The 17623-nt window shown below is 40.8% G+C and overlaps 1 protein-coding gene across 6 annotated transcripts in view; it reads right to left on the reverse strand.

Moving 5' to 3' along the window:
- The window catches only part of nhsl1b (NHS-like 1b), a 104313-nt gene that overhangs the window by 5824 nt on the left and 80866 nt on the right, over window positions 1–17623 (reverse strand). For 5 of the 6 annotated variants that reach the window (XM_084090450.1, XM_084090452.1, XM_084090453.1 and 2 more), the window contains exons 2-6: window positions 11173–11325; window positions 9463–9590; window positions 6522–6714; window positions 5197–5328; window positions 535–3729 (exon numbers count right to left, since the gene is read on the reverse strand). In XM_084090450.1, coding sequence (XP_083946576.1) covers window positions 535–3729; window positions 5197–5328; window positions 6522–6714; window positions 9463–9590; window positions 11173–11325 — 3801 coding nt within the window. The remainder of the gene's footprint in view (window positions 1–534; window positions 3730–5196; window positions 5329–6521; window positions 6715–9462; window positions 9591–11172; window positions 11326–17623) is intronic. The other variant, XM_084090454.1, reaches the window with a different exon arrangement.

The raw sequence follows: 17623 nt of genomic DNA on the forward strand, positions 1-17623 counted from the left end.
CCTGATGTTTCAGAAATATTATAGAGTTGTGTAACATGCATTCAAAACTGGTGAGAGAATCTATAAATGAAACAATGAAAAACAAAAGGATGAGAGAATCAGAAGTCAAAGGGACAGATGGTGGAAGGGGAGGGGTTCCTGAATGAATACAGTGAAAGACTTGGGGAAAGAGACAGAGAGAAGTAAAACTAAATAAGTACTAAATCTAAAGGGCTGCTTGAGCGATGTCCAATTCTAAGCCCTGACACACTCATGGTAGAGGTGATCAAAATCAGCCACCTCTTGCCTTAAATGCATGTATACTTATACACACGTTTTTTTCTTGACAATGCTGTTTTAATACAAGCTTAAGTGCTAATGTGCATCACCTTGTTCCTATTATCTCTCTTTATGTAATTTAAAGCTTGGAATCACATGTCACCCAATAGTGCCTCTGACTCTTAAAAAGGTCTGCGTATTTAAAATTGTATGATTTTGTGTCATCCAGTTTTATAAATGATCTCCACAGAGTAAAATGAGAAAAATCTAACTCACCACTTTCATCATCTTTAGATCCAAAAGATTCTGTGCTGCTGGTTACATCTTCATCATCTCCCTCTTCTCCATCCTTTCCTTCAGTGGTACCCATGTCTACATCAAGAATGATGGTACCAGAAGTCTGGGAGAACTCCTGAGCTTCACAATTTGTGGAAGAAATGTCTCTTATCTCCTCAGGAGGTACAGAAATGCCAATGCTACCCTTCTCAGTTGTCTCTTCCTGTTCTGGCACAGGTGTGGGGTCCAGACCTTCAGGCGTAGTTGTAGAGATGTTAACGTCATTTTGAGCACTCAGCAAATCACTGACATGATCCACTGATGAAAAGGTGAGAGAAAACATGGGCTTTTTGGAAACCGCAGGAGGCTTTTTCTTGGGTGTAGCGTTTTGTGGTGTTTCTGCAGGTGATGAGAGGGCAGTCTCCAAACCATCTACTTCAGTTGTGGCCTTAACCTCGTCAAGATCTATGGATCCATTTGTGAGGCAGGATGTTGGTTCAGAAATTGATTTTACATCACAGTCAGGCTGTGCTTCAACATGGCTATCCTGGCTATGCTGGATGGAGAGTTTTTTCTCTGGAGATGATGGCCTTAAATTTGGAAGTATTGAAGAAATCTGAGGAACTGTGGGATGCCGTAGTTTGTGAGGCTTCTCTGGTGTTTGGGGTCTAGCCAACTGATTAACTTCATTGTTTTTTGGCTGCTTTGCTGATCGAAGTTGCACATTCTGCAGGGCAAATGGGGTGATCAGAGGCATGCCAACCTTACTAGGCTGCTCAGAGTGAGGCGGCACTTCTCTTCTTTCTGAGTTCACTGGTTTTAGGCTACCCTTAATTTCCTTCAAACAAGTAGAAGAAGGTGTAGGTGGTGTCATGCTGGGTAGGAGCTGATTTTGGGGTGGAGAATAAGCAGGGATGGGGGAAAAAGCAGGCAGTGGTGGTGGTGGAGGAGGTGGTGGAGGGCTGAAAGAACAATTGAGGCCCGACAAGGCAGGGTCTATCAACACTTCTGGAGGTGGAGGCGGTGGAAATTCAGGGGATGAATTGATGTAAGGAGGGCTCATGGATGCTTGTTGAGGGGGGGTGGTGGGTAAAGCAGGTGGCGGAGGAGGAAAAATCTGGTCTGCAGTGCACACAGGGCTGGAAAGCGCAAGGGGAGGTGGAAAGGACGGAGCATTGAAAGGTATAAGAGCCACAGGGGCAGCTGGAAGAGGAGGTGGAGGAGGAATATTGTTCCTGTTGGAATCAGAGGTGTTAGAGGAAAGAGAGGTGGAAGAAGAGGATATGGATACAGATGAGAGCAAGGATGACTTTCTTTCAGGCACTCTGGGTTTGGGCTTGCTGCCTGATGGGGACATGCATCTCATAAAAGAGGGGACGGGAGTGCCAGCTGTTGGAGTGTTGGATTGACTTGAGTATCCACTTGATGGAGAAGTCAACCGATGTACCCTGTCTGGCGATGAGGTGCCTGTTCTGGGCTTTACACTTCCTTCCTGAGCAGGAGGAAGAGTAGTCTGGTTACCATTGTGGAGGTCTCTTCCATTTACCATCTCAACCACTTGTCCAGCAGAAAGTGAATTGGTGCATGGTGACTGTGTTTGATCTCCAGATGGACGAGGATAATCCACATAGTAGCCCCAAGAGTCTGCATAATCAGAACGGAGGCTACTAGTGTCACTATGAGAAGGTGTGACATGACAGATGGAGTACACATGAGCCATCCCTGCTGCTGATACACCACTGCTGCCTGCACTGATGCTGCTCTGGCTCCTGGGACGAAGCATCCAGGGGTCTTCATAGTCGCTACAAGGACTGTGAGATGGTGAGGTGGAGGACCCTTTGCCTTTCAGCCCATTCTGAAGTGACTGTTGGAGTGTGGCAATTAGTGACTCATTAAGAAGAGAACCATTGCGAATATCTGACCCTCCAATATTGGCAGTAGCGGAGCTGGTTTTCTTAGGCTTTCGTCGTAGAGAGTCTGTGCGTGCTGGTGGAAGAGGTGGTTTCTTAGGCTTGCGTAGAGAGATGGAGCGTGACAGTGAGTGATCACTGTACAAGCTGGTTCTGTCTTCCTGCTGACCCAGGCACTCGTACATACTGTGTCTTCCTGCTCTTCCTCCTATACCATGACCATGGCCACTACCCTGGCTCCTTGACCTAAGACCTGAATCCAGATGCATGGAAGTGTAGTAGCCATCATTGTCCATTGAGTAGAGTGAACTAGAGTCTGTGCCTTTTGAGGAGCGTTCAAGGCTACTATAGAGATGATTTATAGGTGTTGAGCTGCTGGAAGTCAGTGTCCTTCTGGGCAAGACATTCTCAGGAGTGTCGTAAATCCATTGCTCGTCTGAAGACAATGTTCCTGCGGCAATGGTGCTGTGGCTGTGCAAACTACTATCAGACTGGCCAGTCTCACTGCAGGTATCCTTCATGCCTGACTTTGGTGTGTGTGATCCTGTGCCTACACTACTAGTGCTCTCACTGTTGACAGCTGAGACCATGCTAAGAGGTCTAGCATTAGTGTATGGTGACCCAGCAAGTGGGCTCTGGCCAGGGCTTGATGTGGTGTGAAGTGCAATAACCTCAGCAGAACAAGACAGAGTAGCATTAGGTATAAGGGAGGTTGAGTAGGCTGCATGTGGAGAAACTACACAGGCTGATCCCCAGTCCTTTTGAGTACCTCTCACCTCTTGAGATTTTGGCCGGGCTTGGTTACATACCCTGGGGGCATTCCTCATGTGCACCACAGTTTCATCTACTTGTAATTTTCCAATCTGCTGAGGTGCTTTTGCAGTGGAGTCTTCTTGCCTGAAAGGGGTGCTACTGTAAAGGGGCTCTGCATTTAGAGAGACCCGCGCACCTCGTGGCAAGCTGTGAAAACGTTGGATATCATTGCCAAACTGTGGTTCCATTACAACAACAGAACTTCCAGGGGAGCTCCCATCATAGACAGAAGAGATGTTCATGGCAGAACTGGAGATGCCGGCCATCTGAGCAGCAATTCCTTGGCCCTTCTGAGCTCGTATTCTCCTCACAGAGGGTGGGACAATTTTCACCTCCTCAGTTTGGCAGCCAGAATCTTTTGTTATAGATCGACGGAGAGTTGAATTCCTATTCATGACTCGCCCAAGTGTTGAATACTGTCCAGGGATAAACATGGACTGTGGCCGAAGCTCTCCTCCGCGCCCTTTAGCTGCTACAGAGAAAAAAGAAAGGAGACAATTATGACAAGTACTACAGCTGCTTGTTTTTCTGCTTCTCTCCCCTCCATCTCTTTGTGACATCAGCTGCCAATCAGATTAACCCTCTCTATTGAGAGCTAATTAATTTGATTATCTTGAGCCACATGTGGCATGTTGATGACTACTGGAAACTTTGATTAAGGTTGATAACTTAATGGGTGGCACCAAATTTGTTGTCCATTCCTGAGTGTCACTGAGAGTTTGCACTAAGTCAATGATCTTAGTAAGCTGGTGCTCGAAGGAGGACAGGCAGACTGTCTAGCAGTACTAAACACTCTCTCACACAAACCACACATCTTTATGGGCTTATGCATGCAAACACATTTCTAGAGTTTAGTTGAAAACCACAGGCTGTTAATGTATTACGCCTCCTGTTACCATAATACACACACAGCAAAGTGCAACCTTGCATCTTCTTAATGTCACGCTCAATGTTAGAGAATAAATGACCATACAAGAGTAATCAAGACATTCTAACTGCCAGACAGAAACGTGTCTTAAAAGCATTTCTATCAGATCATCTTAAGTTTTAGAGCCAGGGATAGGACACTGGTGCATGAAATTAGCCCTCACCCCTGCATGTATAAACAACAGAAAGGCCTCATTAAAAGCATATCTACAAATAGCAAATACAAAGACTGATACAGAATGCCCTTTCCACAATCCCCATAATCTGACATGAGCGCAAACAGATATGGCATTTTAACAGTATGCTAGTGTATTGAAAATTATATGAAATTTGCTGATATACTTCCGCACAACAGAAGAAAAAAAAATCCTACAAGGACTATCCGCACTATTTTTACTTATACTACATCTATTTTAACTCTCCCCTCCCCCTCCATCACTCTCCTGATAAAATATGAAGTGTTTTGCCAGAAGAATCTGGATAGGGGATTATGAAGTGGCTTCAGTTGGCTGCAAAGCAAAATGTGGCATGCCATCTCCAACAATGGCTCCAAATATGAGCACTCACATACACTAACAGGAAGCAAACTAAATAGAATCAAGGACCATGACCCAGGGGAGTGGTGAGAAATGGAATGCGGGATGCAGCTGTTGGATGCTGAGATTATATAACGGAGCGTTGAGAGTACGCATGCAAGAAATCCACATTTAGGGCATGAGAGATTCTGTAATGATTAGCAAATCAATGGATGATTTGAAAATAGACTTTTAGACAGCAATTTGGAATTTATTTTGAATTGGGAAGTCAAAGAGCTCAGATTAGGATGATCCTAAGACTTCTAAAATCAATGCACAGAAAATGCATTAAGATGGGAAAGGGAGGCAGGGTCATGACAAACTACATTATATGGTCATGGCAACTACAGTACTACATGAAGATGACTACAGTCATCTAAATGGAAACAGGAGAGGCAGGAGCAGCAGCACAGAAAGCTGGCAAAGCCATACCATACCTAGTTCCTGTTGGACGTTGTCAGGCACCCCTGAAATAGTCTTTCTTCGCTTAACCTTCTTGGGCCGGCGGACCAGAGTGTCAGTGTTTATTAGGGAGCGGCGGATGCTGGCCTGCCTGTCAAACGTCTCCCCTGGAGACCAGTTGACGAGGGCAGACAGGCAAAAGGGCCAGTTAGTAACATACATGCATCACACATGCAGAGCACACACACATACGGATACTATACCAGTAAACTTTCATGCAGAGCCACACACATTCTGCATAAGCGAAATAATGTGAAAACCAGAAAATGTTTTAAGTGGGTCTGTATTTAAGTGTGTCTGTGTCAAGAAAGCAAGTAGCTATATGTTACAAAATACAGAAGTTCCAGAAACAGCTATTAAAATCACCCATCTTGTTGGGTGAATGACTTAAATCAGTCAGTTACTTTAAGTCATTCAGTTGACAATATATGCAAATACTGCGTTTGCCTTTGCCTGGCAGTATAGTGGTTACGACTCTGATCTCTCTGATCTGTTGTACACTAAGGGGAATTCTATCTAAATACAATGATCTTCCTCTATACAAAGTATATGAAGAGGAAACCTCGGTTTGATTTATATCATTAGAAACAGTATTTTATATAAAAGCACTTTTGTGCTGCAAGATGTGCTGTAGCACTGCAAAAGCAAGGGAACCCCAGAGACTGGGCACTGTTGACTAAGCCTCAGCACGCTGAGATGCCTGACTAAGTCACGGAGCTGACAGACTGAATTAGTGTGTGGTGTGTATTTGTGTGTGCTTTATAGTATAATACAGCTTCTTCCTGAGTCATAGTGAAGTTCGGAATTATTTAAAGGGATTGGACATAGAGAGCTTATTCTGTCTGAAGAAGACTAGTAGGAAAGACTGTTCTTCAGGATTAGGTGTTCATAGTGATGCACAGCTGAATTTATGCATCGGCTGGGAGACTGAATGCTCAAACAGATGACTTTCAAAGGTCAAAGATATAGAAGGAAATGACAGAACTGTTAATATGAGAACTGTTAATACACTCAGACACATTCATGTTAGATCTATCCATGTGGTTATACATCCAGAACAGGCGGTATGTAGTGATCATGCATGCAGTGCATTGACAAATCAGTTACAATTTCTAAGATTTTACTGATTTTAATGAAAGATCCACATGAAAGTAATGTAACGTAACACACAGACCAACAATATGAATTCTAGACTGACAAACATAGGGACTCATCGGAGACACAACATGAAAGTGACATTTTGTAACGTTTCTACAGTGCTGGCATGTTTGACTGACAGTTGATGGGATATATTTCTTACCTGTGACATCGATGGGGACAATATCTGTGAGAACAGCCTTAGCCTGCTGCCTCATCTTCTCTTCTGGAGTGGGCAGGGGCGGGGCTTTGGACCATGACATTTGTCCATCAACCTCAACCCCCTCCTCCTGTGCGGGACTTTGTGCTCTCATTTGGCAGGAGTCTTTCTCTTCCTCTCCTGAAGATGCTGTAGACTGAAAAGATGTGAAAATACAGTGAGTTTCATGACTACAGTAGGCTTATAGAGATGAGTAAACAGAAAATTTAGTAGTAGTAAACTAGTAGTAGACTCAGAGCTGCTACACCCCTTATTTCTCTTTAGCTTTAGTCAAAGGTTGTTTAAAGATTGTGTGCCCCAACTTATTGGAGCTCCAGGAGTAGGCTATACAGAGTGGTTTCACGGGCAACTGACCATCAAACCACACACACATAAACACACTGAGAAACTAGAATAGAGACAATAAGAATAGATAAAGGGAGCAGAGAGAGGGGGAAAACCAGCGAGGCGTTAAAACTCTGTTCACGCATTGTGATTCTGAAATGGGAATGCCGTTCGCAGAGTTACAAGAGGACCATCTGAAGTTTCAATCCAACACCTGGGCCTCCCTCAACCTCCCAAACAAACCGAATATAATTAAACCACTACACTACGTTTAATTATCCATCCAGGTCACTACCAATAGTCAAAAACCTATTCACAACTGCCTGCGGTATTGTTTTTTCTTTCAACATTTTATTACCTGTCCTGCTTCTGTCAGAGTGGATTGACTTTCAGTGTAAAATACAGAGTATGATGAATACATCACATTTTACAAGTGGCCAATTCTTATTAAATATGTTTGAATGACAGCTTACCTTGATTTGCTCAAAAAATTAAGACAACTTAAGAATAGTTTCTTTGTTCTGAAAATAAAACCTTTTCGAACTCTTTAAAAACTTTATAAACGGTCAATTAAACCATAAACAAATATATTCCAGTGTTACTCTTGCCTTGATTAAAACTAAATAATAATACAAAAATAAAATCAATACTGTGATTCTTCTGAATAATTTGTTTAGTTTTGTCAAAAGTACCAACTTCGGTACCAAGTCGGTGCTGAAATTTAAAAAAAATGTGACGATACCAACATTTCCCTCTAGCATTTCGAGCGCTGTTGAACGGACTATTAAACAACTTTGATTCGCACGCGCTCAACATATATGTCTCTGATTGGCCATTGTGTTCACGCGCTCAACATATATGTCTGTGATTGGCTGATCGTGTTTGACACGCTTCACCGAGCGCACACACATACACACGAGCGTTTGAAAGCAGGCGTCTATCAGCGGATCCCCAATATATCCGCTGATAGACGCCTGCTTTCAAACGCTCCCGTTTGCTGTAACTGTAAGCACACGGACAGGTCTATTTACAACACATACACATAATAAATGAATAAATAAATTTATTATGTATGTTACAACGTGTTTGAAGCGTTGATCACTGTAACCAATCACAGACATATATGCTGAGCGCGTGAACACAATGGCGAATCAGAGGCGTTTAAGAATCCGTTCAACAGCGCTCAAAATGCTGCTATCGTCACATTTTTAAGATTTCAGTACCGACTTGGTACTAAGTCGATACTTTTGACAACAGGAATTTTGTTATATATTGACACTTTAGCCTGCTCCAATAAAACAATTTAATGAATATTATTTATTTTTTCTCCTTTAAATTTTAAACAAAAAATAAAACAAAGCAGCAAAAACTTGTTCAAGCAGCAAACAATTTTTATGTTTCATGATCTTCAGCCAGAATCTTAAAGGTAAAATTGTTTTTTAATGATATAACAAAAAGAAGAGAAAGAATAGGAAAGAGGAACAGAAGTATAAGGCCAGTCCAGCACTGTAACCTGAGTTAACCTCATTCCAGTGGGCTGGGAAAGCAAGTCTAGGGTGGTGAAGGAGGTTAAAAGGGCATGGGATCCTTTAGGGTGGGCCAGGGGCAGCAGGAGGACAAAAGGACCCCCGAATCTTTGCTTTTACTGTGTCTGACCTTTCCAGGGCCCCTGAACGCAGTGTGATGAGGAGCAATAAAGAAAGGATAGAGAATGAGGGCAAGGGTATAAGGGTATATACTATAAGACTGGTGTGCTATAAACAAAACCGCATGATTTCTTGCTAAAAACATTTATGATTGTCCTATTGAATCCCTTCAGTAAAATCCCCTTTCTTTCAAACCTGTCTTCAATGCTCATAAGCTAAACAGCAGCTTTCTAAATCACAATATCTCAGTAAATAACTATTTTAACACATTATGAATAATAGTTTCATTAGAGTGTCATTCTCCTGAGGTTCAACTCTTATAATGGGGCCACACATGGCTGACAATATTAATGAAGGCAACAGAGACACTGAAGAACTGAGGCGGGAACTTCACTCCTTCAGAGGAACATGTGGGAAGCTGTGATTCAGTACCCAGAAGCCCATCTGCAGGCAGACACTCTCTCCAGCAGAGGGCAGACAAATCCCACAGGCTGCTACAGTCCGCTTTCTGATCTGATTTTATAACAGATCACTCTTTTTATTCATTAATTCATTATTTTTATGGCCAATAACCAATATGGTGGCAAATATTGTAAATCTATACTAACAAAAAAATTCCTTTACACTACGTGAATCCATCGTAAAAAAAAAAAAAAAAATTTTTTTTTTTATCAGGCGTCAAAAATGTTTTAGCACATTTAAAAAACTTGGTATAGGAAAAAGAGTATAGGGGAAAAAACTATATATAAAGTGCTAAATAATAATAATTATTATTATTATTATATAAGATAATTATATGATTATTATTAAATATTATTCTATATGTTTAAAATATCAAGTCAACATCAATAACCAGAACAACATGCTAAATATGGTCTACACATGGTCTCTGATATTTTGTTAAATAGGCCTACCTTTTTATCAGCGTCATCCCCTTCGATGTCCTCATCCTCATGCTGCGAGTTTGAGGAGCCTGAGAAGGTGGGTCCCTGTGAGTAGTACTGTGAGCTGCGGAAACCATCTTTCCTCAGTTTATCACATTCTGTGGGAGCAGAGCAGGACCAACATCAGGACCAACCCGAAAGAAAGTTTTTATGAACTTTCAAACATGGATTGAAGTATAAAGCAGATAGTGTTTATTTAGCTCCCTCTAGTGGTTTGAGAGAGAAATGACCATTTGTAGGTCTTCATGAAAATGACGAATGATGCAAATTGTCTGATCCAACTAATAATAAGATAATTCAATTCAAGTTTATGTTTAGCACCTTTACAAAAATATTCTGGATGAGAGAGAACTAGAGATTAGAAAAGAGTAGTAGACTGAGATCTGTTCTGCTCTGTATGTGTGTGTGTGTGTGTGTGTGACAGACTGCATCATGCTGACTTTCTAAGCTAACTGTTGCAGATGGCAGCTCCATCCCCTTGGCACACATCCCACAATCCCTTCAGTCATTCAGTCAAGTGAATCCAGCAGTCTCTCTGCTGACAAAAAAAAGAATGCTCATCTGCTTTCATTATTTCCTGATGTTTGTTTTATGACACTTCACTGCAGCTGTGCGATGCACTCCATTAAATAGCTGAAGTGTGCATTTTCTGTGCCACTGACGGCAACAAACCGAATTGCAAAAATATTGACTTGTTTTGCAAAGTTTTCACAAACCACTCCCTTATCCGCCAATGGTCAGAAAAAAAAAAATCTCATAAATTCTTTGTCGGGCTGGACTAGATGCTCAAACAGAGCCATAGTGTTTACACTTTTTCAGAAAGTAGCTTACTTAATGGCTGTTTTTGCGTATTAAACTGAAATAGAAAAAAATATTTAACATACAATTGCACTCCTCAGCTTTAAAAATGTCAGAGATGGGCAAAGAGAATCAAACCAGATATTTGCGGAGAGCAATGCACATAGGAGACAAACCAAGAGTCTAAAATGACTAAAACAGCCAGACTGTTCAAATGTCTTCCTCTAATTCTCCAAAACCACTATTTATTTTGTTTGCTAATCCTTTACGGTTTCCTTCAACACTTATCCGTCAGCTAAGACTTTAAATAGAGACGAGCAGGTTTACAAACGCTTTTTAACCTGTCATTAAACATTCAAGACACTTGTGAACTTCCTCTGATCTACATGTTGTTTGTCTTGGCAGAATAAGCCCGTTTAAGCACTAAGACAGAGTTTTTTCCAAACCAAAGAGAGACTGCCAGGAAAGGAAAGACATAACAAGTGAGCGGGAAGTATAAACAGCATTGGGAAAAGTGTTTGATGGTAAAGCTCTACCTGTCCTCATGTCCTCTAGTCTTCCTCTCTGCCATCTGAAGGCTTGAGGTCTCTAATAGAGTAATATGACCTACACACCTGTGCCTGTATAATTAATCAGGCTTCACATCAGCCACCTGCACTGTTAGATCAGTCTTGAGAATCTGCTCTGAGCTGTACTGTTAAATCGACCCCTGGATGTCACTAACAGGCCGTTTCACAGGTGTCCGGCGTGCACTTTAGCACACGAGTGACAGCATGGGCACGTTCACCTGCTGCCCGCCCGGTGTGTTTGTTCCCATAGCAATGCTGATCTCATGAGAACTGCAGCAGGTTTGAGGTTGATTCTGGTGTGTGTGGCTCATACCTCTGAGAGCTGTTTTCAAGTTAACTTTGGCCTGGCGGTGCAGGTCTTCCACGCAGGCCGGTCTGGAGCCCGGCAGAAAGACGTTCTCCTGCTGGTGCCATGGAGCCGTGTAGTGCACAGTCCACTTTTTCTCTTCATCCAGATTAGATACAGCTAAAAAGGAAAGACACTTAAAATTATTAATATGCCATAATAAACATTTCAAATTACCAAAATGTAGCTGTTTATTCTAGCAAAACTCATTGAACTCAACACAAAGGACATGCACGATTTGCCAAATGCAAGTAATAGCCGCCAAATGTGTCCATTTGTGGACTCACCGTGAGTCAAAACGAAGCCAAAATGACTCTTTTTGTTTTAAACTGCTACACTTTTAACTGAGTCATACCCCTTTTCCACCAAAAAAGAACTGGTTCGGAACTGTTGCTGGTTTAAAGTTGGTTCATTTTTCGAACCTTCTCAGAACCTGTTTGTTTTTCCACTGACTAGAGAGTCCAGCGAACGACGTTGTTACGTCACTGTGTACGTTTCCATACGTCTTAGCTTTCCCAACTTCAAGCATAACAATTACAATGCTGGACTACATCGTCTTTCTGCAAATGTTTCTCCTGGCTTTGCGATCCTATATTGGGGTCAGAAGAAGACGTTTAGAACACATTTGTGCTGCTCGTCTGGATTACTATAGACGGAGGTTACGTTTGAGAAGAAGTTTGACAATAACCCCGCCCCCGACGTAAGCATGACGTGGTAAAAGAACGGTTCTAGTCCAGCAAAGAGTTGGTGTCGCTTTGGAACCAATTTTCCTGGCCGAGAACTGGTTCTTTGGCTGTCGAAACACAAAGAACTGGTTTGCGAGTTGGCACCGGCACTGCCTTGGTGGAAAAGAGGTATCAGTGAACCCCAAAAAACTGGAACCAAGAGTGACCCAAAGTGAACAGGAAGACCAGTAAACTACCTAGCAGAGGTGCAAATGAGCCATGGGGAATGTTGAAGGAAAGACCCCTGGAGCTGGATCCCCCAGCTGTCCCGACAGCAAACAAACGAGAACAACAGGCTGGTCGTTATAACGTGAGAGGAAGGGAAAGTAGAGGAGCAGAGGCGGGGGTTCTCTCACAGGTGCGAGGAGCTCTGTCCACAGGTGGCACTGGGCCATTAGGCCGTGATGGCCCATCATGTGAGAGCTGCCAGACTGACAAGCGGAGCCCACGGGAGGCCTTTGTCTTCATTCATGAGGCATCAGGACTTTCAATACAGAAGTGATTTCTTACTCCCTCTTCAGAGAGACTAACACATGATGATGTGTGACTGCAAATGAATCTATTAAGGGCTTCTGTGCACAGCTTCAGGTATCACTCAAGCCAAATGCCTTTGAGAGAATTTCAATTTGAATTTGAAATAAATAAATAAATAGATTAATATTGTGCAATACACTACCATGAAAAAAGTTTGGGGTCAGTAAAAATTCTAAATGTTTTTTAAAAGTCCCTTATGCACAACAAAGCTACATTTATTTGATCAAAAATACAAAATAATATTATTAAAATAACTTTTCTATTTACAAATCTCTCTTTAAATATATATATATGAAGAGTTCAGATGCATGATTTAAGTTCAGTAATTTCACTTTTATGACAATTAATAGGTAATTTTCATTGCCATTAAAGTGAAATAACTGAACATAAACATACAAGCTTGACAAAAATGATCATTCTAGAAGAAAATTTCAGATGGCACTTAGAGGCTTTTGTATCTGAAGTCTTCATATATATATATATATATATATATATATATATATATATATATATGTGTGTGTGTGTGTGTGTGTGTGTGTGTGTGTGTGTGTGTGTGTGTGTGTGTGTGTATAAAGAGACAGTGATGATGCCAGCATACAGTTGTTTGGATCTAAAGTACAGGGGGAAGGTGGTAGACTCGAACTCAGGGCAATCAAACCAAGTGTGAAAACATGTTCTTTTATTCTTTCTCCAGGTTTATCTCTGTTTATTAACCACAACACTGGGTCTTTGAACTTATTGTTCAAATCAATGCTGGGCTTCAAAGGGACGCTTTCTCCTCAAACGCATCATCTGTGAATGTGCAGACATCAGGCGGGACAAAGCAGTCAAACACATGGGAGGATGCAGAGGGCATTCAGTACTGTAGAAAAACACGTTACAAACACAGCCGTTTGTAAACTGAACGACACTGATCATCAAGTGCTGAATCTCTCTGTTTAGGACATAAATGAACTGCTTAAAGTCTGTGAGAGCCACCAAACATCAAGCTTCCAAAGTGCAGAGGCATTTAGCTGTGTATTATTCTTAATTAAAAAAAGTGTTCACAGTAGGAAATATTGATGCATTGAGTTTTCATTTCATTTGTGCTTTTGCCTAGGGTTAGTACCTAAATGTTATGTAATCATGGCTTCATTGGTAACAACTAAACAGGTCAATAATCTACCAACCAGCCAACACTGTCACATAACCAGACCAACACAGAATCTGTGCAAACAGTAGTGTAGTGACCCTAAATAAAGGTTTTCTAAAAGTGTTCTTGAACACATCACTGCAAAAAAGACACTCAAGCAAATTTGTTCATTCTATCAAGAGGACCATTTGCAGGAGGACAAAACCAGATGCACAAACAGCATTAAACAACCTTACTACTCTCAGTAGGAGAGATAAAAGTGAGCAAGCCCTTTGAAGTGCCTACAGTAAATATCAGATGATTCTAGAGTGGGCAATACACACACACACACACACACACTCGCAGTCAGATAGCCCGGTCCCCAACCCATTAAACTTGTCTGTGTGCTCTCGGGGAGTGAGGAGAGCGGCAGCAGGAACAAAAACCTGCATTGTGCCCAACATCAATCTCCACATCAGCCTGAGCTCAGCACTCAGAATCAGCCTATTGAAAACTCCCATAATCCCTCTGGTCCTGCTCATACCCGCACAAAACACACACACTTTGCAGTTACCACCACGTGTAGCACTGAAATAAAATGAGCTCATCCACCAAATTTCAGCTCAAAAGATAAATGATCATAATTAAAAATGAATCACAATTTAATTGAATTTATTATTATTTTATCAATTTATAATATTATAATTTGTTAATTGTGCTCCTGAGATATCAAACAAAAAATATTTATTGAAAATTATTATTAACATTGGATTATGTTTTTTTTTAAGGTTTGCCTTTTAATTTAGCTAATAAGGCATTTTATGTCAATGAACTAAAGGTTGCAAAGAAGATCAACCAGTTTCTGGTTCAAGTGCAAATTGTATACAACCATTATTCAAAAGAGCTGATAATAAATTCTGATTAATAGAGTTAAGAAATAAAAATATATTATAATTACAATATTCTTAAAATATTTAATATCATAAAGTTGTAATATTCTTTTCTATTTTTCTTAATTTGTAATATTACATACTATTTCTATAAATTCTATACTATTTTATCTAAAACAAATTTAAAAAATAATATTCAATTAAACATTTTGAGATGTTAAATTACTTTTTTAAATTACATCAATTAACAATGTTATAAAAGATAAGTGTTATTAAAGATGAACTAGTGAAAACGAGATGTAAAAATAGGAGGGAATTGAGAATGCACATTAAATTTTGACCAATACAGAATTATAATTTTTTTTAAATTATAAAAAAAACTAAACTATTATTGGCTGATAACTGATATAGTACTAATATACTGCACATGTCTAACATTTGAATATAGTGTAGGTCTAAAAAAAGATGCACACAACCACTATTGTTCATACATGGTCATTGGTCATTCTCTGGTCATCAAGGTGTTAACAGGTTTGTTTTAGGTTTTCTATTAAGTGTACAGGAAATGAGTCATCAGTCCATGTTGAAATACAGATTTACAGCTCTATGTGAACTCTGAACTTACACACCTGATGATCAAAGACCTGGCACATTCAATGAAATCCCTTCAAATTAAAAGAAACCACAAGTTGAGAGATTAACAAAACACAATTCTATTTAAACAAGTTCAGAAAACTAACTAGAAACCCGTCTGATCTCCATCAGCACTGGACAAATATGGCCAAAGAGTTCTTACCCTTCCGTTTGAAGTACTTAATGACTGACTTGAGTGAAGTCCCGATGAACACCATTATTCCAGAGTGTGTGAGGCAGGTGTAGAACTGTGACGGCCTCCCAGTACACGGGAGCGCTGGACGACTGGTGTGTGTCGACAAGCTGGTGTCCTTTTGCCAACAAGTCAGTATGTGCCTCTCCCCATTTGATCAACGCTTATCGCCTCAACAATGAGCCCCTCCTACTCATACACACACACACACACACCCTCAACCCAACCCTGGGAAACACCTCCTCCTCCCCTACACACACACACACACACACTCCCTGGGGCTTGGAGAGAGGGGTTTAGTATATGCCCCTCTGTTCATCTGTGCTTCGGTTACCAAGGAGCTCTCCTATATGATCAGCTCATCCGAGGCATCCGCCCTGCTTCTACTCTAATACAAGAATCACAAATGAGATATCTTTAATCGCGCAACTGTTTCTCCTATGCCACAACAAGCTGAAATTGAGACTTTTGTTTAAATTTCTGATTTTTCTTCTATGAAAAAGATGCTTGAATGTTTACACGCGTCTCCTCTAGAGTCAAAGATGATTTCTCAATAGCGTCTCAAAATGTGCTCAGATTTGCCAAGATCCGAAATTTTTTGTTACTACTCTAATACACGAGCAAACAGGAAAGGAAAGAAACATTACAAATGAAATCCCTGTAGTATTACTGTTTCTTCTAGAAGGCAATGAGTTAAAACAGAGACTTAAAGGAAAAAGACCCCTCCAGAACCTGTCCTCTTATGCTCACCAAGTCTACATTAATTTGATAAAAAAGAAAACAGTAATAATGTGAAATGTGATTATAATTTAAAACATTATTTTAATTTTTTATTGTCATTTAGTCCTGTGATGCAAAGCTGAATTTTCAGCATCATTACTCCAGTCTTGAGTGTCACATGATCCTTCAGAAATTCTAATATGCTGATTTGGTGATCAAGAAAGTTCTTATTATCATGAAAATTTCTTATTATGAACGTTGAAAATATTTTTTTTAGAAACAGAAGTTTAGTATAATAGTATTTTCTGCAAAAATGTAAATATAAGTCTTTATTGTCACTTTTGATCAATTTGATTTATCATCGCTGAATAAACCGAATAGCCGAATAAACTGAATAGCTGAATAATATTGAATATTCAATATATAGATATATAGTCCCCAAACGGTGGCCCTGTCAACAAATATGTTCATTTTAATTTCTCTTAAGACATTTTAGCAGAATCATCTAATATTTTAAGAATAAATAAGAACTTAGTTACGTCTCCTGAGCTGTGAAAGAAGAAGCTCTGAGCAATAAAACCCTCACTTCGGACCCTGATGCTTTGATTTCATCTGTTGTAACCAGGCATGTGTGTTCATTCTTTCGTCATTCACATACGTGCGCATCCGTCTCGGTCTTCGCTGGAGGACAGAAGGAACGGGTCTCCCACTGATAAGCCGTGTTAGCACACAGCCACTGAATCTAGACCACTGGAATATAGATCACACACACAATCTGCCTCATTGTCTACACACACACACACACACCATGACCCTGTTTCTTTTCATTATGAGGGGGTGCAGAGGGATCTGAATGGAAGGGGGATGAAGGGTGGGTGAATTTGGACCTGAATGGAGTTGCAAATTATTACTGAACTAGAGGAGGTATTGCACTGAACACCCCTCCCCCCTAAAATATCCCAATCACACCCACAACAAGCCAAACTCACACTTCTAGGCCATTCCTGATCTTTACTTGCTTATTTGCTGGTTAAAATGTTTTTTTTAATGTGTAACAAGTGAATCTAAAAGAGGAAACAAGTGTGTGCTGCTCTCTTTTACTCACTGCCAAATTCACACAGTAAGGCTTTTCTCTGCATATCCGGCCTCTTCCTCTCGAGCCTATTCTCTCTGCACGTGCATTTGTGTGTATTCCAGACTCGCTGTTTCCATGCTGTCTGGCACGCGTACAGTATCAGGATTATGTAGCTCACGCCGGCTGCAGTAATTAACACGCTATTGTTCTGGTCTCACTCCACAGACGGCTCAACATCTCGGTCTGCCGGATTACAGTCATTTCAGACTGTCTATCTGTGTGTGTGTGTGTGTGTGTTTATGTATGCGTACAGTGTGACATACCTCATGGCTAGTCACTTGAACAGAAATGGCAAATGTATGACAATTGCACACAAGTTTGTGTCCCGCATTCAGATGTGAGGCATGTTCGCTAAGTGTCAGAAATCTATTCATGAGATTCTGGGGTGAAGTTGAACAGCCAATCAGAGTGCTTGATTCTCTCACACTTTTCACACTTGGTCTGGGCTCTCTGCATCCGACAGACCCACATTATGTG

This window comes from Abramis brama (genome assembly GCF_963993115.1).
Source record: "Abramis brama genome assembly, chromosome: 18".
Lineage (NCBI taxonomy): Eukaryota > Metazoa > Chordata > Actinopteri > Cypriniformes > Leuciscidae > Abramis > Abramis brama.